Source organism: Podarcis raffonei, chromosome 2, assembly GCF_027172205.1.
Source record: "Podarcis raffonei isolate rPodRaf1 chromosome 2, rPodRaf1.pri, whole genome shotgun sequence".
NCBI classification, from domain to species: domain Eukaryota; kingdom Metazoa; phylum Chordata; class Lepidosauria; order Squamata; family Lacertidae; genus Podarcis; species Podarcis raffonei.
In genome coordinates, this window is record NC_070603.1 from 101,817,937 (window position 1) to 101,844,222 (window position 26,286).

The 26,286-nt window shown below is 43.4% G+C and overlaps 1 protein-coding gene across 2 annotated transcripts in view; it reads right to left on the bottom strand.

The window, feature by feature from the left end:
- SYNPR (synaptoporin) overlaps positions 1–26,286 on the bottom strand; it is a 140,632-nt gene that overhangs the window by 18,790 nt on the left and 95,556 nt on the right. For both annotated transcript variants that reach the window (XM_053378318.1, XM_053378319.1), the window contains one exon: positions 9,136–9,260. In XM_053378318.1, the coding sequence (XP_053234293.1) occupies positions 9,136–9,260 (125 nt within the window). The remainder of the gene's footprint in view (positions 1–9,135; positions 9,261–26,286) is intronic.

Genomic DNA, 26,286 nt, shown 5'->3' on the forward strand with positions numbered 1-26,286 from the left:
TGGCAGAGTTGTAATAAATATGGAGGACCTTACGGTCTTCAAATAAAAACATCTTGGAGATCCCGGGCCACAGGGAGGTTAGGCTGGCCTCAACCAGAGCCAGGCCTTTTTCGGCCATGGCCCTGATCTGGTGGAACGCTCTGCCACAAGAGACTAGGGCCCTGCGGGACTTGATATCTTTCCGCAGGGCCTGCAAGACAGAGCTGTTCCACCAGGCCTTTGGCCAAGGCACAGTCTGATCCCCTCCTTCTGTAATCCTCATAGAACTCTAGCCCAATGGTTGTCATTAATTTGAATTGATTTTAGAATGAATTGATTTTAGAATGTATTTCAATTAATTGATTGTGATTTTATGTAAACTGTGTTATTTTTACTGTTGTTAGCCACTCTGAGCCCAGCTTCAGCTGGGGAGGGCGGGATATAAATAAAATTATTTTATTATTATTATTATTATTATTATTATTAAAAAAGTATTTTAGACATTACTCCCCCCCCATAATAACTAGGGTTGAGCAAAGCTGAGACTTGATGATGAAATGGGAGGTTATAGGGTTCATGGTACACTCCTGCAGACCTATGTATAATTCACCTCTTCTGTGACTGCTCACAAATTTCTCTGCTGCAGGTGAAGCGAGTCTGCGACACAGGCAAATCAGAGTCACATTTTCCCACTAGACAATCCGGTCCAGCTCTGTCATTGGGCAGAGTGTGCCAGTTGCCCTAGGCATTAGATGCTGGTAGTAATGCGTGGTGCCCAAGTGTTCAGAGGACAGGGCTGTGTCTGTATGGTTCATATCTTGACTTGTGGACCCTAATTTAACCTGCTGCCCCTCAAGCACAACGGAAGATGCTGCCTTATTGTCAGTGTGGAGGAAAGATTGAGCTGCTGTCTGGGCAGAGTGATGGGGATGCTCATCGGGTCCTTCACATTAGGCTGCAAAATGGCTAGCCTTTCAGGCAATTGGTTTCCCAGGCAATCTTCTGGCACAAGGCTACAGCACACAATATATGAAAAGAGGAAAACCTCTCTATGTTAAGTAGCCAATGCATCTGTGCAGCTTTGCCAGCCCTGGCAGCACAATGAACAAGCTTATCTTATTTTTCTACTCCCTTTGAAACACCAATGAAAATCAGGTCAAGGTCATGGGTCCTATACATGAGGCAGCAAAGTTTGTGTTAGGACTTGTCCCATCCCTGCCCCCCAAACCTGTAATAACTTCTTGACCACCGGGATCACTATTAAATGAAGACACTTGTAGTTTCACCTTCCTAAGAAAGATGCTGGAGCCTTGGGTCTACTTTCTATCATTAGGTCGCATTAAATATAAAAAAGGGGAACTGAGCTGTTGAAAATGTCACGACGAGAGTTTTGTGTGCCCTGAAGGATACTTCTCCCAAATTCTGCACGGCGGGGTGCAACATTACACTCTTTGCTTGTTTCCTTTCCAACTGGAGTGAGAGCAATTTAGAAAGAGAAACACAACGAAAACAGGTCCGCTTAGGCTAATCCATTCACAAAAGCCCCAAATTACATAGAAAACTGCACTGCTGGGACCACAACGCGACACTGAATTGTGGAAGTTGATCATAAAAGCACTGACCTATTCCTCGCTGCCCATCCTGGCGGGGCGGTTTGTATAATTAATCGGCAGAGCTTCAGATCTCTGGCTGTCCTGATGCATTATTGAACACAGATGTATAAAGTGCTGGGTAGACTGAACCCAGCAGATATTATTTTATTTTTTTACTATATGAGGTGTGGGGGGTGGGGGTGGAAGGAATTTAATTTTCTGGTTGATTTATCTTTTGTGTCCCTTGGGCAACTTCGTTGTACATCGCTTACAAAAAATGATGTTGCTTAGCAGTATATAAACGGTTGAAATAAAGAAATAAAACAATAGAATTGAATGGATGCTTCATCAGCCCAGCAAGTAAGAACCAGTGTAGGCCAGTGGCCAGTTCTGGGCATGGCCCTGAGTTCAGATCTCAGCTTAATTCTCAGTGTAAATTCTGATTGTTAGCCTTTCCTTATGTGTGCATCCCTCTAGAATAGGAAAGGGGAACTTGTGGCCCTCCAGTCATTGTGGGACTCCAGTTCCCACCAGCCCCGGCCAGAATGCCCAATGGTCAGGAATGATGGGAGTTGTGGTCCAGCAACATCAGGAGGCCCTGAGGTTCGCTATCCCAGCTCTGCAAGAATAATTTATAAAACATGCCAATGGGAAGAGAATGGTTGGGTGCGTCTTTTAGGGCGAAAAATACGGTATCTGACACAGTTTCCTGTATGATCAGCTGCACCATCTTGTTCCCACGTTTTCCAAGCCACGGCAGATATCCTTTCTTTTGCACCAAGTTCAAGGATGAAGAAAGAGAAAAACTGACACAAACACACAACTGCTTCTAGAACTGAGTCATACCGATAGATCCAAATTTTTAAATTTTAGCTTCTTCTTGTTTCCAGCACAGCGTTTGACAGTCATGACAGGTACAAGCTCCGTGGGCTCTCTGCGTGGCATCTTTTGTTTCGGGCTCACCCCCTCAACTCTTCCACTGTCAACCAGTAATCATAAATCAGGGAGGAACTGGTGAAGAAATGCTGCACAAAAACAGATTTGTTCACTCCCAGGTGCAGTGAAGGAGAAACCTGTGATGTTCTTTCCATGAAGAAGCTTACCTGTCTCTTGAACAAAGGCGCTGAGTGGCTGAAGGTCCTAACTTAACAGATACGGAGGTGATTTACTCAGGCCTTTTGATGCCAGCACTGTCAAGCAAAGGCACTCACTGTTACATTTGAATCATAATCAGATATCTATTTTCAAAGTCAGCTCTGAGTAATCTCTTAGCAGGATTGCAGACGGACAACTAAGATATCAAATTAATATAAAGGATTGCAGGGGGGAAATAGCGATTTTACTCACCACCACCACTCCAAATCAAGTAAACAAAAACAAAACGAGGCAAACAAAAGGTGCACAACTTTTGAAACCACCATTGCTGTTGGCTATAAGAACGTAGAGTTTCAGGACATTGAAACAAGATCTTGCTAGCCACGAGGTCAGTGCTGGAATGCATGGTTATGAAATGCTTACGGACATTCCAGCTTTGCAGAAATAATAATAATAATAATAATAATAATAATAATAATAATAATAATAATGTGAGACCTATGGGACTATGTGGCCCTAAGGAACTGTGGACCTGTGTCCATTAATGTGTGTATGTGTAAGAAAGAATGAACAAGCATTTTGAACAAAATGCTTGTTTAAGCTGGAGGTAGGCTGCATGAATTGTGCATTGCTTTGTAATTATTTGTTGGGTCTCTAGACCGTAATAAAGATTGATTTGATTTGATTTGAATAAGTGGACTTGGACACAGTGTAAGGGAAAAGATATCAGAGATATGGATATCTGCATATATAAGTGGGCCTAATGTAGGTTTATATCCAATGGCAGAATGTCAAAAGTTTGAGTATTTGTCATGACATGAACAGAAAGAAATATACACAAGTTCCTCCTGATGAGGAAACTGTCTTCTTGCTCAACTATAGAACGTTGATTTTTACACTCAGAGCAAGCAGAAACCTTGCTCTGTGTGACTCTGCTGCTGCATCAAGAGCTCTTGGGTATCCAAACCAAGCTTTACAACAGGCACCCCCAAATTCGGCCCTCCAGCTGTTTTGGGACTACAGTTCCCATCATCCCTGACCACTGGTCCTGTTAGCTAGGGATGATGGGAGTTGTAGTCCCAACACATCTGGAGGGCCGAATTTGGGGATGCCTGCTTTACAATAAATGGGTGTGGATGAATGGCCTCATGTATGTATACTCAGTTCCTTTTTTATTCCTTCTACAGTCCCACGAACTGTGGTTCTTGCACAACAAAACTTTCCTCAAGCCCTTTCGTAGCATGAAGGAATGCTTGATCAAACTCCAAAAAAATAGGATAAGGATACTGCTCAAGGATGTATTCTGCATAAAACCCCAACTTTATTATTTCTCTCTGTATTAATGAATAATATCCTACCAAATGAGGCTCATATCTTCCTTTATTAACACAGCATCTCTATACACACTAGTCAATAACAGAGTAGATCATATCTTTGCTTATTTGAGACAACTTATATAAATCTCCACTTGATAGTGTATTAATAATGCCTTCTATTTATACATTTAATTAATAAACTAAGATTTTTATTTTTATTTTGCAGAAAGACCACCACAACAAAGGCTTTCCAGTAATGTGTGGCAGACTATCTTTTAATAAACAATATGGTTTTAAAGTAAGCCCACTGATGGATGTTATTTCTGAAACATTATATTGCATGAAGGTAATGGTGTCAACGTGGGATGTGGGTGGCGCTGTGGGTTAAACCACAGAGCCTAGGACTTGCCAATCAGAAGGTTGGCGGTTTGAATACCCGCAACGGCGTGAGCTCCCGTTGTTCGGTCCCTGCTCCTGCCAACCTAGCAGTTCGAAAGCACGTCAAAAATGCAAGTAGATAAATAGGTACCACTCCAGCAGGAAGGTAAACGGCGTTTCCGTGCACTGCTCTGCTTCGCCAGAAGCGGCTTAGTCATGCTGGCCACATGACCCGGAAGCTGCATGCAGGCTCCCTCGGCCAATAAAGCGAGATGAGCGCTGCAACCCCAGAGCCGGTCACGACTGGTCAGGGGTCCCTTAATGGTGTCAACAGCTAGATGTTCATTATCTTAATAAGCCAAGATATCCACACGCCTTGTGTCAGTCAAATTCATTTGCTAAAAAGCATTGGTCATCACAAAAATTCAGACATAGTCAAGCTGAAAGATACATTTTAACATAGGTGGTCTACAGGGCACTGTGATCTGTTGGGAACCTAGAGCAAACATAAAAACCTTTTATGCAATATATTTATCCTAGTCAAGCAATAAGAAACAGTTTTTCGCCTCACTGTTAAAAACAAACAAACCTGTCTCAAGACTCTCTTTCAAAAATCTTTCCCCAGGGGAACTATCCAGGGAGCAATATAATAGGCCTCCTTCCTCTTTCTGGACACAATTGAATAAACAACCATTTATAGGTATTCCTGCATCTCTCCCCTTGAATAAAGCTGTGGGCATAATTTGAAATCTCAAAGCGGTGAATCATTGCACAGAGGATGGGGGAGGGGGGGGGAGAGACCACAATCAGATTTAACAGAATAATAAAACTGTGAGAATTGCAACAGTTTGAGGTTAACTTTAACTTTTTTAATTCAGTATTTTGCAGCTATGGGCACCAGGAATCCATACTTAATCACAACAGTTAGCCTAATTTTGAACAGATCTATTACAAGTTTCCTTCAAACAGGGCAACCTTATATCTGGCATGTATTGCAATTTCAACGGAAGCAAGGCAGCATGAAGGATGGACAATGCTGAAGAAAACACAACCTCGCATCTCATCATGGCAATAGGAGTGCCAGACTGTAGGTTTAAGAGAAACCTTAAAAAAAGAGAGTAGTGGGGCAGTCTTTCACTCGCATGCCCCAGCCTCATGCTACCTTTCCCCACCTTCTCATTGTGCTCTTTTTGAAGACTTCCTGGGTTGATTAACCATAGTTCTAAGAACATCTGAACTGGAGAACTATGGCGATGAGAATAAGCCTTGGCTCTTACATGATTTGAAATTGGCTTCAGTAATATTCTGGCTTGTTCCAGTACTGGTAACATCACCAGATTTTGGGTGGTGTGGCTGGTTCCCCTTCACAGGGTGCCGAGTTGAAGGGAAACAAAATTAAGAAGATCCATAATTGAGAAGATCCATGTGGGGGTTCCAAATTTTAGCCTCACACAGGGCGCCATATTGTGAAAGATGTCTGCCCCTGCTGATAACCACAGTTTCCTGATTCAAACTTCACAGGAAACTATGGTTAATTAACCAAGGAAGACTTCAATCACAGCTCACCAAAAAAGGAGGAAGGAAGGGGTAAGTATAAAGATGGAGTGCACTAGCAAGTATCATGCATACCTCTGTTCAATAAGCTATGTATTTCTGATCTGAGCCAAATAATGCTAGCTTTCGAGTTTTCTTTCTTATATATTATTATGATAAACTAATAACATATATAAACCAACATCTTAAATAGCAATTTCTATTGTGGAACTCCCTCCCATCCTCTGTGAAGAACACTCATGAAATGTGACAAGTTTGGAAGAGAATCAAATTATAAATTTGCATAACTCAATTTTCCAAAGCTGCTTCATGAATACTAAAAGAAGCAAGAGATGAAAGATTGTACAGAACAGCAAAGTTAGCAAAAAGGGGGGAAATTTAACATTTGTAATAAAGGGCAGTACAAGTCTGTGGAGCACAAGTATGGCATAAATATCTCATAAATTAACAACAATTCACGAGTTTGCCAGCTGCTCAGATCCATTTAGTGAACAGCATTGCTATCAATAAAGGCATAAATGGAACTCAAAAGCAAAACAGCAAATGATGTCTGATGGAAATAGCCATTTTACAGACAGATGGTGTTGCTGTCTTTAAAAACATTTCTTGGAATAGAATTTGTATAGAAAGAAATAGATATCTGTGAATCTACTTTTAGGTTTGGGGACTTTTTATAGATGCAGGACATGACCGTTTAGATGCAAGGGGGATGGGCAAGGCTGATAGCCATATTTATTTATTTTTTGCATTGCATCTGCTTGTGAATGTGTTATGTCTTATTAACAGCAGGGTTTTAAAAATATTTCATTGTTAACTTCTGGCATTGGACATTTGCCCTCATTTCCATTGGTGTTTATCATCCCAAAACTGGCTTATGAAACACATCAGACACATCACTAGGCTAAAGAAGGCTTTCTAGGACAGCTTAGCTCAGATGCTATGAAACCGAGACATAGTTGAATCTTTTGGAGAGCTGATGTTTTTGAAAGGCAATTTGTTAGTCAACGCATACATACATTCTGAGAATTATTTATCTATTTAACTTGTTAGTCACTTCCTACAAAATGTCAAGAGCTCAACAGGAATGACACAAAACCCAAAACAACATATGTCAAGAAAACCATTTCGTAGTGCAGGAAAAAAGGACAAAAATATTCAGCGGCAAAAACTTTCCATCAAGTAGGCCATCAGCCAACTTGTCATAATTTGTCATATGTCTGGGCGAAGAGATATGTTTAAACTTTGCACATGGAAGACGCACCAAGTGAACCTTGCTGGGGACAGCATTCCACAGCCAGGGAACTTCAAATAAAAGAAGTCAGAGGCACCTGGAGGAGAGCTTCAGATGAAGACTGAAGGGTCCAGGTAGGGCCATAGTGGGAGAGGTGCTTTGAAAGATACTGGGGCCCCGAGCTATAAAGAGCTTTATAGTATAGTGTATTTTTTAGTATAGTGTATTTTATAGTATAGTATAGTGTATTTTAAAATGGGGTTTCAGAGTTTTTAGGGGTTTTTATAGTATAGTATAGTGTATTTTAAAATGGGGTTTCAGAGTTTTTAGGGGTTTTTGAATGTTTTATGTAGTTTTTCAATTTCATTGTTCTGTATGGGACAATGACAATAAAGATATAGTATCGTATATCGTATAAAAGAAGCATACAGGCAGCCAATGCCCCTGTGCCAGATTCAGTGTTATATGATTGGGTCACCTCCTCATCTGTCTTCAAAAGCAACCCCATGAAAACCACAATGCAGTAATATAATATTGAGGTTACCAGAGTCCAGGTTATGGCAGACAGGCTATCATCATCCAGATAAGGTTGTAGCTGGGCCACCGGTCAAGGCTAGTGGAAGGTACTCAAGTGACAGCAGTGGATCTAGGGGGACCCCCACCCCACCCCCAAACTACAGACCTGCTCTTCCACAGCGAATGTGAGCCCATCTAGAGTAGGGTCTACACCAATTGTCCAGTAAGAACAACCACCCAATAGAAACATCTCAGTCTTCTCTGGATTGAGCTTCAGGTTTATTGACTCTCATATAGTCCATTTTTGGGGCCAGTAACCAGTTCAGCACATCCATCAACTAATCTTTCCCCCACTTTTTAATAGTACTATTTTCCTATAAAAATTAAAAGTGTCTTTTTTAAAGAAATGATTAAATTGGGGGGAAATTGAGAGTCTATTTATCACTGTTCTCACACCTTTCTCATTAGGAGTTGTTGCTGTTGTTATTTACCAGAAAGAAACTTTTCATTAACATTGCTGTGCCTTGTGAACAGGACTAATAATTATAAGAAAAACTTGGCCATGGGGAAGAACACTGCCATATAAGTGCATTATAAGTTTGGGGGGTTGGAAGTAGGCTGTATGCAAGATCCTTGTAACCCCTGAATCCAGCAAGTGTCAAAATATAAGCCAGGCTAGCTTCCTGTGTTGAGGCAATCACCTGGGTGATGGGCCATTAAAAAAACAAAGGAAATAGGTCTAAATGGGTGATGCCCCTCCCTCTACTCAGAGACAGAAGGACAAAGCATTGAGTTTAGAGTTAAAAGGGGCAGTGGTGTGACCTAGAGGTAAAGCAGCAAGCTGGAGAGAGAGTCAGAGCAAAGTTTGAGAGCAATGTCTGATTTCTGTTTGAATCCAAGGCTGTGGCTATGGGAGAAACAAGACCTTTTTGGGGTGTTGATGGTGTGAACCCCCTCCATCGTAGGTTGCATATATGCGTAAATAAACCAAATGGCATAAAGACACTGCAGTCTCTGTTGTGCCTCATTCCCAAAAGAAAATACAAACCCTGGGAACCCCTGGAATCTTGCATCACTCAGAGATTGGGATGGTGTGCAACAATATCACATACTTCCAGAGACAGGTCACCGGGCATTGCAGAGCCACTATCCTAGATTCTTGTCAGGTGGACCTCAGTCACTTACTGGCAGAGGGAAGTCAGTGAGGTGCAAACGTACCACCTGAAGCTAATCTGAGTGCTTCTGTGGAGTCTTCAATTTAATTCCACTTCCAGCTAACTGTGGGAAAGCAAAGCTTCAGCAGTGCTAAAGGGTTCCAGCTTAGAAGCAACTTGAAATGCACCAGTAAGTGACATCACCTTAAGTCTTTGCATGTCTTGTCATCTGCAAATATCTACAGGAAGCACTACACTGAACCACAGTAGACAATGGCTGCCCCATTGCATGTGAATGGCAAAGAACTACAACAGATTACCTGAATGGATAGGCAAAGGCTATGTCAATGCTGAGGTCGCTCTCTGTCTTGTTTGCACAGTCCACGCTGAGCCGCAGTCCTCCAGAATAGCCGCCACATGTTGCAAATGCAAAGATTGCAAAAAGCTGTGGGGGAAAATACATACATACATATATATGTGCGTGTGTAATTTTAGCTCATCTACCAATGCAATTTTAGCACGTGAAAACATTTGTGGAATAGCAGTTATGACAGTACAATTATAGGTGTCCTCTGGAAGAGGAAAGAGGTATTTTACTTATATAATAAATTTCTGTACTGCCCTTCACCCAAAGACCACAGGGCAGTTTACTGTATAAAAACACAAAAATACATAGCATAATAACAAGCAAAAACAATACCCCCATAAGCAGAAGTTAATGGGTTTTTGTAGCATATTCTTCATTTTCATACTGATACTATACCAGTGTTAAATTAAAAGCCAGTGACTTGTCCTCCAACTATTGTAAGGTCCAACATGTATTGGCAATGGGCAGGAATAATGAAAGCTGGACCCCCAAAACATTGGGAGGGCACCATTGGGAGTTAACAAAAGCAAAAAACAAAACAAAACAAAAAACCCAACACACACGAAACCAACAAGAGTTTCATCAAACGAAAGCATCACTGACGTTTCCTATCCTTTGCCGGCTTCATCCTTAGTGACTACTTCCTGCCTGCTTCTATGGGTTAACCCTCCTTAATGTTCCCCTCTTAGGACACACTGACTCCACATGCCCATTTTGCATTGATTTTTTCCAACATGATGAGCCATATTTAGGAAGTCCTCTCACAATACTTCAGACATTATCGATTTTTACATTCCTAATCAGGAGCCGTGCTTAAAGAAAATGCCTCCTGCTCCAAGCGCTAGCAATTCATCGCAAGACTGCCTCAAACAACTCGAAATTGTAATTTTGGATTATTAGATGTTACATGCAGTTATATATCTGTATATATAGATCAATGCAAAGAGACACAATGACATTCCAAAGCAGAAGTGAATTTCACAGCCAGTTCATACAAACCACAGCGTGTAGGCTATCCTAATGGGTAGTTTGTCTACCTTTGGTCCCCACCCTGCACTCAGCTCTCACCCGTGACTCCTAGAAGTTGTCAGCATGCCACAGCGGCCACACCCAGGAGCAGTTTCGCCTGGCCGGCTAAACCAAGGGAGGGCTCTCAAACCCTTGGTGAGTTAGGGACTTCCCCTGCATGCGAAGACAGGCTCCAGCGGATTGAGCAGACAAGACCAAGAATGGGTCCAACAGTCAAGTTTCTGCCCATGTTGTAGAGGGAAGTTAGGGGCAGATAGGGCTTGTCAAACTGGGAAGGTAGCTCATCTAGAAGAACAAAAACTCTGTTCCTAAACCTCCGCTGCCTTGCTGGATATCTTCGGGAGAAGAAAAGGCTAAGGAGTAAACCCTACACAAATCCAGAGTACAGTCCCTAAGATGGTTGGATGGCATCTTGTACACCTCCTTCTGATAACTCCTGAAGCTAAGCTGGTGCCAAACGTATTGCTAAATATTTTATGGGCAGGATGAGACACCTGGTTGAGTGTATGCGCTGCTTGGGTATATGTACTGATGCTTATTTTCTGCAGAAACTCAAGGGTGGGAAGAGATGAGCAGCGACTCCTATTTGCCAAGAGGCTGCTGTAGAGGTAGCATTGGTGGGGGGCTGCTGAGGAAGAGGCACAGCCAGCCTCCAAAGAGTGCAATGCACCATGGCGGCGGCAGCATGTGATGCATGGAGGCCTGCTGCCTGAGGCGGTTGCTTCACCTTGCCTCATGGGTGGGCCGGCCCTGTTTCTCTTCCCAGTCTTGTGGGACTCCAACTCCCATCAGCCCCAGCCTGTCAAGAGTGATGAGAGTTGGAGTCCAACATTTGGAGGGCACCATGTTGACTACCCCTGTATTAGGCAAGCATTGAGTTTATAAATGCAAGCAGCTCTAAACCTATTAAATAGGCAGATTTGGAAACCAGACAACATATTGCAGCTTTCTACACTTGAATCAATTCACTGAATCTTCTCGGAGGACACATTCCTTTTGTTACCTTGTGAAGATGGGCCCAACAAGAGCCCAAGGACGAAGTCTATTTATTTGAGCCATTATAAATATTGTATGTCATATGCTGTCTACAAACACAAAGCAAACCTAGCACTAGAAAACTAGCTCATTCCATACAGCACCCTACAAATTTGTGCTAACATTCCTTTGTTGCAGTTCTTCACATGTGGTGTGTTCCCTTGTCCTTGGGTTGCTTTTAGCACAATTAATAGCACTTATCTGCTTTTACCTCTTAGCACTGCGGGCAGCTGAATTCTAGTTTCATTGTTCTCCTTTTGGCATTTATTCTAGCATGGCATGGCAACTCCAGCTGAAAGGAATGAGGGGTACCCAGAAAGAAAGACTCACTCACAAACGCGAACAAAAGCAAACTTCATTTGCACAACATAGTCGAGATCACACCTTTGAACCAACTCGTAAGAATTAGTGCTTTCTAGTTCTGCAGCCACAGCCACTTAATTTCCCCCCTGTCACAGAAGGGGCTCTCAGCTCAGTGGCAGAGAATCTGCCTTGAATGGAGAAGTCCTCAGGTTCAGTCCCTAATATCTTCAGATAGGGCTGGGGGAATAGCTGGCCAATATCTGGTTTTCAACATCACGATATATCACCAGCTAAACTTCACAATATACCAATATAGCACAACGTCTGAAATAAAGTTGGAACTATGTAGAGGTGAACAGCAGGGCTTGGTGATATCTGGTTTTCAGCTTCATGATATATCACCAGCTAAACATCAGGATCTACTGATATACTGTATCACAGTGTCTGAAATATGGAGGAACATTGGCTGGTTTCACAGTTTTCCCCACATTGTGATTTTTGCGTAACTAACACACACACATCATGATTCGGAATATATTGCCAGGCCAAAAACTATGAAACCAATATCATGATATGAACTTCAAACCAGTTTTGGACGATACGTATATGGATATATTGCCCAGCCCTAGTCCTCTGTCTGAAACTCTTGAGAGCCTGGGGACTGACTCAGCATAAGGCAGCTTGCTATGCTAATATGGAAAGTTGCCTTGTGCCAGGTCAGGCTATGTGTTTTTCTAGCGCAATATTGTCTGCCAGGTGAGCTGCCCTACCAGCTGCTAGTGCTGGCAGTGGCTCTCCAAGGTCTGAGAGCCAGAGAGGTCCTCCCCATCACCTGCTGCCTGGGCCCTCTTAGCTGGAGGTGCCCAGGTTGAGTATGGGACCTTCTGGGTCTGAAGCATATGTTCTGCTGCTGAGCTACAGCCCTTTCCACACTTTAAGACAACCTTTAGACATTATAGCAGTGCCAAGTGACTCATTTTTCTGTGGGTTCACCCAATGGCTTAGCAACAACATTTAAAGGCCCATCACCATATTCTAGCCTAGAATGGCCGCAAAAGGCCACAAGGCCGTACCAGCCTGCCATGAGTCAGAGTGAAGCAGCTACCTCATGCAGCAGATTTTCAGCATCATGAAAGAGCAGCAATTTGGGTGATTTAGCTTATTGTTGTTTTTTGGTTTACTTCCAGAAAGAGGAGGTTGTGGAATTTTTCTGTCTCAGGTGTTAAAAGAACTTGGTCGGCCCTGGATACTGAGGGAGGGGGAGCCATTTGCTTCACTGCCTCAGGCAGCAAAATTTATTGGGCCAGCACAGGCCTCAGTTATTGGCTGAAGGGCCACTCACTGACTATAAATGGGCTATGTGAAGGGATAAATGCTCATGAAAAAATATTTTTTTGGACAGTTCTGTTCAAACTGTCTCTCAGCTGCTCACATATTCTGAACAACAATAGCGAGATGTAATAAAATGTTAATGAAACAATTTGTCCAGGCCCAGGTAGGGCCAAACTGACAGGCAGGGAAAAAATACCGGCAGGTAAAATGGGACGAGGCGGCTCCGTGTGCATTTTGTTGTTATATATTTACACTGAAGCTGTAATTGTTGCCACTATGTCATGAACAATAGACCTCTCACAAGTAAATGAGGCTCAATTATTTCCTCTAACAAAACACTCAGAGCTGATCTCCCCTTGGAATTAATTGAGTTGCACAGGGAACAGCATTGTAAATTGGTATTAATCGTGCAGCTACAAATTGTGCGGCAAAGGGAGAAAAACAATATATTTGGTGAGCCTGGGAAATACATTGTTGGAAGCAACAGTCCCTCTCCCCAGTGCCCCATTTTAATTCCAGCGGCTTCAATGTACCGCAAATGCGCAGGGTCTCTTAGGCTGTGTACACACCACACATGTAAAGCACATTTCTGCCTCCCAAGCAAGAATCCTGGGAACTGTCATTTGTTAAGGGTGCTGGGAACTGTAGCTCTGTGAAAGATAAGCTACAGTTCCCAATATTCTTTGTGCTTTAAAGTTATGGTGCATACACAGCCTGACACCACTTTCCACACAGATGGATTTAGGCTCTTAGGCATAGGCAAACTCTGGCCCTCCAGATGTTCGGGACTACACTTCCCATCATCCCTGACCACTGGTCCTGTTGACTAGGGATGATGGGAATTGTAGTCCCAAACATCTGGAGGGCCGGAGTTTACCTATGCCTGCTTATTGGTCATAGTTGAAAATACCTTTTTGACTGCTTCTAATCTTTGCTGGAAATGTAAGGAGAAAGAAGGCACATTCTACCATATGTGGTGGACATGCAAGATAACTAAAACATTCTGGGAAATGATGTATAATGAGTTGGAAAAAAATGTTTAAAATAACATTTGTGGAAAAACCAGAGGTTTTTTATGTTAGGCATTTTAGGTACAGAGATTCCGAGGGACCAGAAAAGACTATTCATGTACACAACGACAGCAGCGAGGATACTACTGGCCCAGAGATGGAAAGAAGACAAAGTTCCAACCAGAGAGGAATGGCTGGTGAAGATGATGGACTATGGCAAAATGGCAAAAGTGACTGGGAAAATCAGAAACCTGGAGGAGAAGAATTTTAAGAAGGAATGGGAAAGATTTATAATGTACTTAAGAGAACACTGTAAACAACTAAAAACTTTGGCAGGATTTGAGTAATGCTTATAATGTACAAAAAACAATGGAAAAATGGGCAATATTTTTTTAACAACTTAGAGGAAATAAGATAAGCAGATGGAAAATTGGATTGATAACGGTAACCATGGAAGGGTGGAGGGCAGTCAGAGGATTCAGGGAATCCTAAATGAAGAGGTGATTGATGTGTTTGAATTTAAATTTGTTGTGTAAAACTTAATATAAAAATTATAAAAAAAGAAAAGACCTTTTTGAGTCCAGGGCCAGGGCTGACCTGAGAGGTTTTGCTGCACGAGGCAAATGACAAGGATGACAAGAATTGTGACATACGCAATTCTTCCACTGAGCAAGGATTCTTTCAAGCACACTATAATGGGTTGTATCCAGTTCTTTCCCTGAACTGACCCTGCGCTGAGAGGAGACTCTTTCATGCAGCACAGTCTTCCATAAACATAAGGGTGGGGTGTGTGTGTTTCCCCCTCTAATTGTCCTTTCTCTTTGCAGTCCTCTTCTTTCTTTATGCCCCCACCAAATCTGCTCCAGAGGCTTGGTGGACCCTTTCAAACAGTGTGCAAGGTGGTGCAGAGGAGCTACAGGACAAAGGGACAGATTTCCAAAAAAATAATAATCACCTCCCCTTTTCTACTCAGTGGAGGGACAGAACTGGATACAACCGAATAATTACAGTAATGATAATGCTGAGCTACACAACTAGGGTGACATTTGAGGATTAGCTAGATAACAAATGTAAAAGAGTTTTGCACTTCCAGTGTGCTGCATTAAAGGACATCTTGTCATTCCGGCAATAGGTCACCTGTCAAGAGATGCGGCTTGTTAAAGCAAAGCCACTCGCCAGTAGCAAGTCTGCAACCAGTACATTCTGGGAGAGTTGAGAGAATTACAATTTCTCACACTGCGGCAGGGAAGAAGATCAGCATCAGGCGGAGGGATTTGCCTCCATTTCATGCAGAATAGGGCAGAGTATTTTTCTTACATGGCTTCTACTTGGGTCTGAGGTTCATCTGTGCTCTCAGATGACCAACTGTCAATGCCCACCAGGTGAGGAAACAGAAAGCCACCTTTGTGAAATGGGCAACAGCTCAGCTTATATGAGCAGCGGCTAAAACAGCTTAAGTACAAGCTGATTAGAAGAACAAGGTGGGCATATGGGAGCAAAGACACAGCGGTGGGGCATCAATCTTCTCTTGCCCACGTTCAACATCCTCTCCAAGTAAAGCTGGGCAGATCTGTCAAACCCAGTTCCTCATAGTTCCTCATTTTCCCAGTCTCGTGTTCAGTTTACAAACTTTCAGTGGTGTTTAGAATCTGGAAAAAATATTGCGGTCATAAATAAATAGCCAGTATAGGATAGCGTGGGATGTATAGGGTGTTGGGGGGTAGTACTTCTGGTGGGGGACACGCTGTGCTCTTCCTGGGGTAGTTTGTCTACCTTTGGTCCCTGCCCTGCACTCAGCTCTCACCTGTGGCTCCTAGACACTGTCAACACATGACGGCAACCACACTTTGGGAAATGGCTTTGACTGGCCGGCTAAACCAGGTGTCAAGCCCTTGGTAGGTCAGGGACTTCTGCCACATGTGAAGACAGGCTCTGGCAGATCGAGCAAATGAGATTAATGGTGGGTCCAATGGTCAAGAAGGCGGTTTCTGCACGAGCTGCAGAGGGAAGTGAGGGGCAGGTTGGGCTTGTCAATCTGGGAACATAGCCCGTCTGGGAGGAGAAAAACTCTGGTCCTAAACCTCTTCTGCCTTGTGGGATGTCTTCCGGAGAACAAAAGACTAAGGAGTGAACCCTACACAAATTCAGAGTCCCTAAGGTGGTTGGAAGGCATTTTGTATGCCTCCTTCTGGCAACTCCTGCAGCCAAGCTGGTGCCAAACTCATTGTTCTGCTTTCCTTTGGACCACATCAGCGAGGCCAAGAGGGGGAGTCTTGTCATCTGGGCAGTTCAGGGCGTCCATACACACTGCCCAGGCTTGCGCCCCAGGGAGGTCACTTTGGTACTGCTAACGCAGTGGTTTGACTTCATCCCCAGAGGTGCACAATCGGACAATACTGTATATTTATATAGCTATTTTCCTCTCTCTCACACCCACACACCCACACCCTGCAAAACAAAAAGTATTAGAACATATCTGCTGCATTTAAGTTCTGCATTTGTTGACTCAAAAGGCACTGGATGAATTGCAAGCCATCAGCGCATGTAGACATAGGATCTGACTAATAAAAGGCCTGGCTCTTCACATGTCCTGCAACCATTTTTAGAAGAGGTAAGGCAGCGCCTCTAACCTGCCCTCATTAGGTCAGGATTTTGCACACTATAAACACTGTGCTTGGGTATCCCCACCCCCACTCCATTTCCCACCACCGCCTGGTATAGTGACCAAAGGATGGAACACAGCCACCACTGCTGCCCATGTAATGTTGGGATCAAACAATGAAAGCACCTAGGAAGATGCATTATATCAACCAATATTATTGATCCATCTAGCAGCAGTTTCTCTGGTTTACAAAAACATTGGCAACCCCTGGTCCTGTTCAATATTGTCTATTGACTGGTAGTGGCCTTCCAGATAGGAATCTTTCCCAAGTACTGTTTGGAAATACAAGAGATTTAACCAAAAACATTTTGCATGCAAACTGTATCACTACTGCAGCATTGCAAAACTATCCTTTGGAAACCTGCTATGGTTCATTATTATTATGTTAAAAAGGCTATTTGATCCTTTAAGGGAGGATGCTACTGAGAGTGGGTGTACCTTAGTGCAGTATGGCTTTTTATCAGGGCAGCCAGCAACTGACTGTTAACTTGGGGTCCAAGAAACCTGGAGAAAATGCACTGCAGAAAGGATTCCACATTTGCTATAGATATATAGCATCTTTTTGTTCTATGGCTGTATATTTATATGGCGATTTCATCCCGCTGCCCCCCTCCCAATATAAGAACATATCTGCTGCATTTAAGTTCTGCCTTTTGTTGACTTAAAAGGCACTGAATGAAGTACAGGGAATCTTGTTTAGCACCAACACTATGCTCCTCAAAAATATTTCAGTTTATAAGCCGAGGAAAGGTTGTGAAATGTTAGACCCCGGCATGGAATCATAATCTACCTGCCTCCAGCTGACATCAAAAGTGCTTCAGGAGAGCAAGTCAATGGAGTACTTATGTAGTGTGATGAAATTATTGGCTTTCAGCCATTCGACTTTCAGCATTTGCCACAGCAGGTCAGCATTCAACCTAATTCACACTGCGTAGTATCTTGATGAAGTTCTGATTATTGTGATTTTTTTACAACAACAACACCACCAAAAGGAAAATGGAGGCAGCTCCATTTAACAAGGTGCTTCAGAGGCACCAAAATAAATGTGCAACAAGTCAGGTACAAAGTATTTCTGAACATTTGTCACTTGTCAATTGTTATGGAACCAATTCTTCTTCTTAAAACCAGGCTTTTGTGTGGGGAACTTTTCATGAGTAATTCTGATATGCCATCTTCTGAAGGCTGGAAGTGAGAATCCATGCACAGGAGACGATTGGAAGAGAAGACACTTTGCATGGAAGAGAAGACACTTTGCATGCAGATGATTCCCAGCTCAGTCCATGGAATTTCTAGTTATAAAGATCCAGAAGCTTCTAATGGCCACTTACCCTGCTCTGGGTGGGCAGTGGTTGCAGTCCCTCATGGGTTGCCCTCTATTCCCAGGGCAGTAAGGAGTCACATCCCAGCGGGCGGCCATTTATATTCCCTGGCTGGCAGCATTGTAGGGCAAAAGGTGTGGCAAGGGGCATCCAAGTGGCTGGCCAGGGTTAAAACTGACAACTTGTGGTGGGTAAGGCATTGGTTGGAATCCTAGTCATCAAGGTTTGGGGTGAATTGGTGCATCACCCAACCTAAAGCAGGCACGAACTAAAGGGGTCTAGGTGGAAGTCTTTATCCAGAAGCCTAGCGTGGGGCAGATGGGCTATAGAGCTTCCAGGGATGGCCTGGGGTCGGCCACCTCGTTCTTGGTAAGGCCACAATCCTTGGCACGACCCTGTTCAAAATTTAAGCCCTCTAACAGGAGGCTGAAATGGATATACACCCAATGTCTGAGCCAAAGTCCATCTATATTTGCAATCAATAAAGTTGTGACCAATTTCCATCCCAAATCGTTGTCACATCTGTTTCTTTACATCATAACTGTTGCTCTCGCACTGGGGCAGGGGTGAGAGAGAGGGATCCTCACAATGCGAGGATTCCTGCCCAAGGCCTTGGAGCATCTACCAGTCAGAGTAAGCAATATTGGGTGAGATGAGCCAGAAATCAGAGCTGGTATAAGGATGCTTCATATATATACAGTAGTAGACGCTGTGTATTTCACCTAACCTGTGACTAGGAGGCAGAGTGGGTGGGGCAAGGCTGCAATGCTGCAACCCACCCTGGGGCCTTTGGGTGAAGGGTGAGTGAGAATGAAGTGAATAAACAAACTAGTAGGAGCACTGGGGGACACGGGTGGCGCTGTGGGTTAAACCACTGAGCCTTGGGCTTGCCAATCAGAAGGTCGGCGGTTCGAATCCCCACAATGGGGTGAGCTCCCGTTGTTCGGTCCCAGCTCCTGCCAACCTAGCAGTTCGAAAGCACATCCAAGTGCAAGTAGATAAATAGGTAGGAAGGTAAACGGCATTTCTGTGCACTGCTCTGGTTCGCCAGAAGCGGCTTAGTCATGCTAGCCACATGACCTGGAAGCTGTACGCTGGCTCCCTCGGCCAATAAAGCGAGATGAGCACCTCAACCCCAGAGTCGGCCACGACTGGTCAGGGGTCCCTTTACCTTTACCTAGGAGCACTGGATTGGCTCTGCAGGCATGTTTGTAATGCACTATCCTCAATGCTGCCTCCCCACCTTCCCTTCTAACTCCCAGCGGTGATGTGCCCGACTGGATCAGTGGTGGCACCCCACCATGCTGTCTGGAGCAGGATAGGAGCAAAGTTCAGCAAATCAGACATGACAATGATGGACTTTTAGGTCCATTCGCACATTAAACAGCAACTCCATGTGTACCTTCAGCAGGGAGCCATAGCCAATCTTGGCTAAACCCTTACTAGGCATGTGCTCTTAAACACCTATTTGTCACATGTACATTTTTAGCATTTATATTTTAAAAAATCATTGGGGGGAAATAGGACATAATAAACTTGCACCAAATGTTCTGGGTTTTAAGTATGTTTTAGGCTTCAGCTGTTTCATTTGACATTGTCTGTGTAATCAAAGGAGCAGCTCTCAACAGTGTACTTTTTTATAAGTGCTTCAAACAGTTACAGGGCCTACACTTCTCTCCTCACCTCTCTATCCATCTCCCAATCTCTATTTCCTTACTTCCTGTTCTTCCTTCAGACTCTTCTTCCTCCTATTGCTGATTTAACTTCTGAGCAACATACAATTACAACAGTCAAACCAAAACGTTTTAGCAAGAGTGATCAGCCTAAATAAACTGGGCTTTTTCTACCTCTATCTATCTATCTATCTATCTATCTATCATCTATCTATCTATCTATCTATCCACACAGATATACATATACACAACCATCTAATATGCTTGTGCACAGATCATGCAAGTAATTCAGTCATGAGCCCAGTGACATTTTTGATGCTTGGCTCATTGGCAATCTGTAACGCCGAGGCCAAAACATACATTTTCTAGTCGGGACTGGATCCAGGTAATGCATTTTCTCTCTGCCACTCCTGAACTCTGCAACCACCATGAAATACCACTGTGGAAGGTTGCCCAAAATAATCCAAGATGTCAGGACCAGCCCTACCATTAGCCAGAGTGGGACAGACCCACACCGTACATACAGGTTGTGCAGTCACGGTAACCTGTGGTTTGGCTTATTGTAATATGTGAACCAGGTCTATATGACTGAATACTCATGCAGGATCATTCAGTCTGCAACAGACTCTACAGCGGTACAGTCCAAGAACACTTTTACCATCCGATGAGGTGTTTCCCTTAGGGAAACCAAAATTTTCCTGCACTTGCACCAAAAACATGATTGAGGGGCATAGGCCAATATTCAGATTTTGGGGAGGTTGTGGAAATTGCCCTTATTTACATGGGCCACCTGTTGCTCAAAGCTTCTATTTCAAAGTTATCTTCTTAAGAACATAAGAACCTTTTGGATGAGGTCAGTGGCCCATCTATGCTAGCATCCTGCTCTCACAGAGGTCAACCAAATGCCTGTGGGAAACCCACAAACATGACCCAAACAAAAAACCACTCTCCCCTCCAGTGGGTTTTCCAACATCTGGTATTCAGAAGCATTACTGCCTCTGATCATGCGCTCAGAGCATAGCCAGCTTGGCTAGTGGCCAGTTATAGCCTCATTCTCTACGAATTTATCTAATCCCTTTTAAAAGCCGTGTGTGTGTCTTCATTTCTGTTACTTTCCATTAAAGGGTTCCCTGAATGCTGCCTTTAACGGCAGACGCTCCAATTTAGTACTTCACGTTTTAAGATGAAAACCACTTAATATGATTCTTAAATCGATGGATGATGGCACTTGGCGCTGTGAATATTTTAAACTGAGTAACCATCATGTTCTAATAATTTTACTTGCATAATAGTTTAATTCCAGAGAGACAATTTTCCATCTTTTCCTTTGAAGAAAAGCTTTATCTTAATCATCTCCCATTGATTATTTTAAAATAACCATTCCCCCCTCTCCCTTCAACACACCATTTAGCTTAACCACATAATGGAATACTAGTACTCCTCCTCTCTCATTATATTTTAATAGAAATAGAATAAAACTCAATTGTATTCTAATCTAAACTATTAAGATGCTTGCAGGTTCCTTGGTATGTCCAGAGGGCATTTATCTGCAATGGAAAACTGAGCTATTCCCCCCCTCCAATTCAGAAAACAGCTCTATTCCAAGCAAAACTGGATTTTGTCATACCCTTAACGATGCTTTTGGGAGTGTGATGGAGACCTATTCTCTAGCCCCCAGGAGGCCTCCATAGCTTCTGCTTCCCCTCTGTCTTCAAACCTCCTCAGCCTTCCTCCAATTACCAGGCATGGTGAGATGGAGGAAGGCTTCCTGGCATCTGGTACATTGCTATGGCTGTGAGTCAGGTGCAAGCCAGGAGTGCTGGAAAATGCAGATCCCAGCAGGAAGGACTTGCCGTTCACTGGATTGGATTTGAAGCTTGTATGCCGCTCCTTTGACCCTGCCTGATATTATAAATGCTACTGCTGCAACAATGCTTACCTATTTATTTCAATAATTTGTATGCCACTTAATCAATATTGTTCCTAAATGGTGTACAGGACACCTAATACAACAAGACTACAAATGAGTTGCAAGTATAAAAATATAAACTTTTTGCTTTAAGTGCACCCAGAAACCTGGCTATTATAGTTTCAGTTTTCAGCGTCCTGGAAGCTTCATTTCCATATGGTGTATTTGTTTTTTGTTTTTATATATATAATTTTTATTAAGTTTTCTATATTTCATTAAAGAAAAAAACAATCCATAACTTTAAGCATTGCTCAAATAAAGCATCAACTTCCTTCCCTCCCTCTGACAGACTTCCACACACCTTTACCAATTTCTTCGCATACCTATATCCACTTTTTTACCTTATATCAATCTTTTAGCAATCACCTTCTTATATGTAAATCAGCTCCTTAATTTCCCATTACCAAACATTTCAATTCAAACCTACAAACGTTTTCAACTGTTTACAATTTTCTTTCATATAAATTATAAATTTGCCCCAGTCTTTTTGAATACACCATATGGTGTATTTGAGGTTTGTGTTTGTTTTTGTTTTTTTTGTTTGCAAAAAAGGGGGTTCCATTTTATTGCCTTAAAAATGCAATGCAACTTCAGTGATCCACATGGCTCCAATAAACATTCCAAGTATTTAATAAGTCAGAAGTTGAGAATGTGTGCTAACATGGGACATGATGCGAAGGACACTCAAGGAATCTGGATCATTTTGATAAGAGAGTTTAGGATAAGGGCAAAATGAGCTCAAGTCCATGGAGGAAACTTGATCAGCAAGAATGCTGATCAAAGAATCAAAGTGGGATTAATAGTCTGGAGAGAATGTTAATCCACGATAGAAGACCTGGTTCTGCTTATCCATCGCACACAGCTGTAAGGCAATCAGCCTCCTAGGGCACATAAACACTCTCTATCTTCTGCACAATCCACATGTGGTTGCCACCTCTCCCAGAGGAGTAAACGATTGCTGCAATTTCTCATTTGCATTTGTTGGTATAAATATATGTACATTTGAACTCCCCCCTCAACAGTCTTTGAAGTTGCAATAACCAGCACCAGATGCTCTGAAGTAGGTCATCTGCAAAGTCATCATAATAAAATGGAAAGAAAAGGAAAAATCTCCCTGCCCATAGTGACAACTCAGAAGAGAAGGAAGCAATTTTAAAAGCACTTGATGTGTCCCTAATTCTGGTCACCTCTGAACCTTGTTGGAAGGGCCATATAAAGGTAAAGGGACCCCTGACCATTAGGTCCAGTCATGACTGACTCTGGGGTTGCAGCGCTCATCTCGCTTTATTGGCCGAGGGAGCTGGCGTACATGACTAAGCCACTTCTGCCAGCATGACTAAGCCGCTTCTGGTGAAACAGAGCAGCACACAGAAACGCCGTTTACCTTCCCGCCGGAGCAGTACCTATTTATCTACTTGCACTTTGACATGCTTTCGAACTGCTAGGTTGGCAGGAGCAGGGACCGAGCAACAGGAGCTCACGCCGTTGTGGGGATTCGAACCGCCAACCTTCTGACTGGCAAGTCCTAGGCTCTGTCACCTCTAAACATTGTTGGAAGGGCCATAGCTCAGTGCTAAGATCATCTGCTTTGCACGCTGAATGTTTTCGCTTCAATTCCTGATATCTTCAGTTAGGGCTGGGAGAGATCTCGATTTAAAACCCTGGGCAGCAGCTGCCAGTAAATGTGAACACTACTGAGATGGGCCAATGGTCTGGCTCAGCAAAAGGCAGCTGCCTGTTTTACTATCACTCCTGACAAGCGGCCATGATGGCTGGAGCTTATGGCAGTTGGAGTCCATCAAATCTAGGGAGGGCATCCCTTCTTCTAGAGTTTTGAAGCTGACATCAATTGAAATGTTTCTCCTGCACAGGGTTTCCAGGCAATGGTGCTCCATACCAGAGGCATAATATCTTAGAGCTTCATTCCACAGGGATGGCTCAGTTGTGTGTATCTGCCCATATAAGTGTCAGGGACCGTGCTGAGGAGGGCTGCACAGATGAGGAATGGTGGGAGCCTCCTCCTCCCCCTGCTCCTCATCAGGATCCTGAATCTTCCCTGGAGCAGTGGGACAGTATAGATTTGGAACAGTGATTCGCAGAGGGACATAGTTCAGAAGACAAAAGTTGGGAAGAACTGGGTGGTGAACAGCTAGGAGAAGAAGAACCGGGAGAGAGTTAACAGACTCCGGTTCACTGGAAAGTGTCCAGCTGATCAGTCCAAGGTCACTGAGATTAGATAAGGTAGCTGCACAGAAGGCATAGTGGTTGCCAGATCAGGTTGCAAGGTGAGGAAGTAACTCGGGTGACTCGGGGGGAAGTGGGTGTAAACCTTAACTGGGAGCACCTTTACTCCGAGAATGGACTCTTTGTTCTTTCTCTGTGATCATTATAATATCTTTACATGGTAAGATACTATTTTTGCTTTGTTCTGCTTATCCACGGCCAAAGAGGAGGAGGAAGCCATTTTTCCGAAGCCTGACAATAAGTCATATGTGTGGTGCTGGTTGGGGCAAATGTATATGGCTTTCAGGCACTGTGCGTGCCAGATAGAACATTGCCACATGGAAATAATTCTCAGCAGCTTCCAGACAGGAACTGCAATGTTTAAATTCGCCTTCAGTCTTAGGGGACAGGGAATGCTACCATAGTTTGGATGGGGTAGATATAGGCCAGCCAAATATATTTTGGCACCTGAGGCAAACCACAAAACGGTGCTTTCACCCCACCAGGGAAGAAGGAGTGAGATCTATATAAAGATCTACATTGGGAGGAGACCAGCAATGTCTCCTTTTGCCAAGAGACCGCTGTAGAGGCGGCATTGGGGATGTTCATAGCTGGTCTTCAAGAAGCTTGTTCCTCGGAGGCCAGATCTGCAGTTTCTGTGGATCCTGCCACCTGAGGTGGTCGCCTCACTTTGCCCCTCGGGTGGACCAGCCGTGGGCAGAAGTAATAGAATGTTACCATCTCAGTTGAGATCCATAGCTCAGAAGACAGCAGATGCCTGCAAAACACCAGCACCTTGAGGCATCAGCTACCACCACATCCCTGAAAAATCCAGTATGTAAACAATGACTACAGAAGTAGTGTCCAGATCAAGGGAAGTAATAGTACCGCTCTATTCTGCCTCAGTCAGGCCACACCTGTGTCCAGTTCTGGGCACCACAATTTAAGAAGGATATTGACAAGCTGGAACATGTGCAAAGGAGGCTGAGCACGATGATCAAGGCTCTGGAAACCAAGCCTTATGAAGAACAGTTGAAGGAGTTGGGTGTGTTTAACCTGGAAAAGAGGAGACTGAGAGGAGATATGATCCTGCATTGCAGGGGGTTGGACTAGATGACCCTTGGTGTCCCTTCCAACTCTACAGTTCTTTGATTCTATGATAACCATCTTCAAAGATCTAAAGGACTTTCACATGAATGATGGAGCAAGATTCTGACTGAACATTAGGAGGAACCTTTTGACATTAAGGGCAGTTTGGCAGCTGAACAAAGTGCTTTGGAAGGTGGTAGACTCTCCTTCATGGGAGGTTTTTAAATTGAGGTTGGATGACCATCTGCCAGAGATTCTTTAGTTGTGATTCTATTATTCTATGATTCCTGCATGGCAGGAGGTTGGAAAAGATGTACCTTGCGATCCCTTCCAACCCTACAATTCTATGATGAAACATTAAATGCCATTGTGAATTCCATCAACCACCTTCTGCTCTCAGTAGTTTAGGTATCGATAAATGCTGTTTCCTCCCAATTGCCAGGTCCATCGCCTGAACCTTTAGCCCTCCTGTGTACAATTTCCTTGTACTTTTTAACCATCTTGTGAACCTTTGACCTCGCTATGCCCGAGAGCCCTTCGAAAGCAAAAAGCAACCATTTTACAACCAAAACACAAACACACAATGTCGGAAAGTTCAATTTCTTCGCATTAGACCCTATCGGTAGGCTCCACACGCTTCCTTTCCTCCCTGCTGTTCCTGCGGAGCAAATGTACACAGACCAAAGGAGCACTGTGGAGGGAGAAAGTCTCTTCTATCAGCTGCCAAAAGCAGCAGGTCATTGCTCCCTCTAAAGAACACAGCACTGCCCTTGGCAAATTCCTGGGGTGGCCTTGGCTCCACTTGGCTCTGTGGAAGCAGAACACAGCGGTACCTTGCTGCTTCCACATTATAAATCCACACCTTTGGAAAGTATATCAGGACAAGGCCAACACATGAGGTTTTAGCTACTAGCATCTGACTAAATTATTATTTTATTCCCGTTTGTTTAATTTGTACACCGCTCTTCATTCAAAGATTACAGGGCGATTCACAATATAAAAATACAAAAATGAAAGCACAAAATACATGATAAAACACACACACAAAAAACAATAATGCTCCTACTACAAAAAACATTTAAAAGGACATAGAATGTTAATCAGCCAAAGGCCTAGTTATAGAAAAACATTTTCACCTGGTGCATAAAGACATGAAATGAAGGTGCCAAGCAAGGCTCCCTGTGGAGAGCATTCTACAAACAGGGAGCCACCACAGAAAAGGCCGTTCTCATGCTGCCATCTTCCAGGAATCTCATGAAAGGCCTTAGATGATGATTGCAGGGTCTGGGTCGGTTCATATGGGGGAATAAATCAGAGTCAGAGTAGACCCACTGAAGCTCATGGATCTCACAACTAACTTAAACCCACTGATTTTAGTGGGTCTACTCTGATTATGACTTTTAAAAAATTGGATGCAACTCATAATGTTGTTTTTATTTTTACTGCTTACTTCAACATTG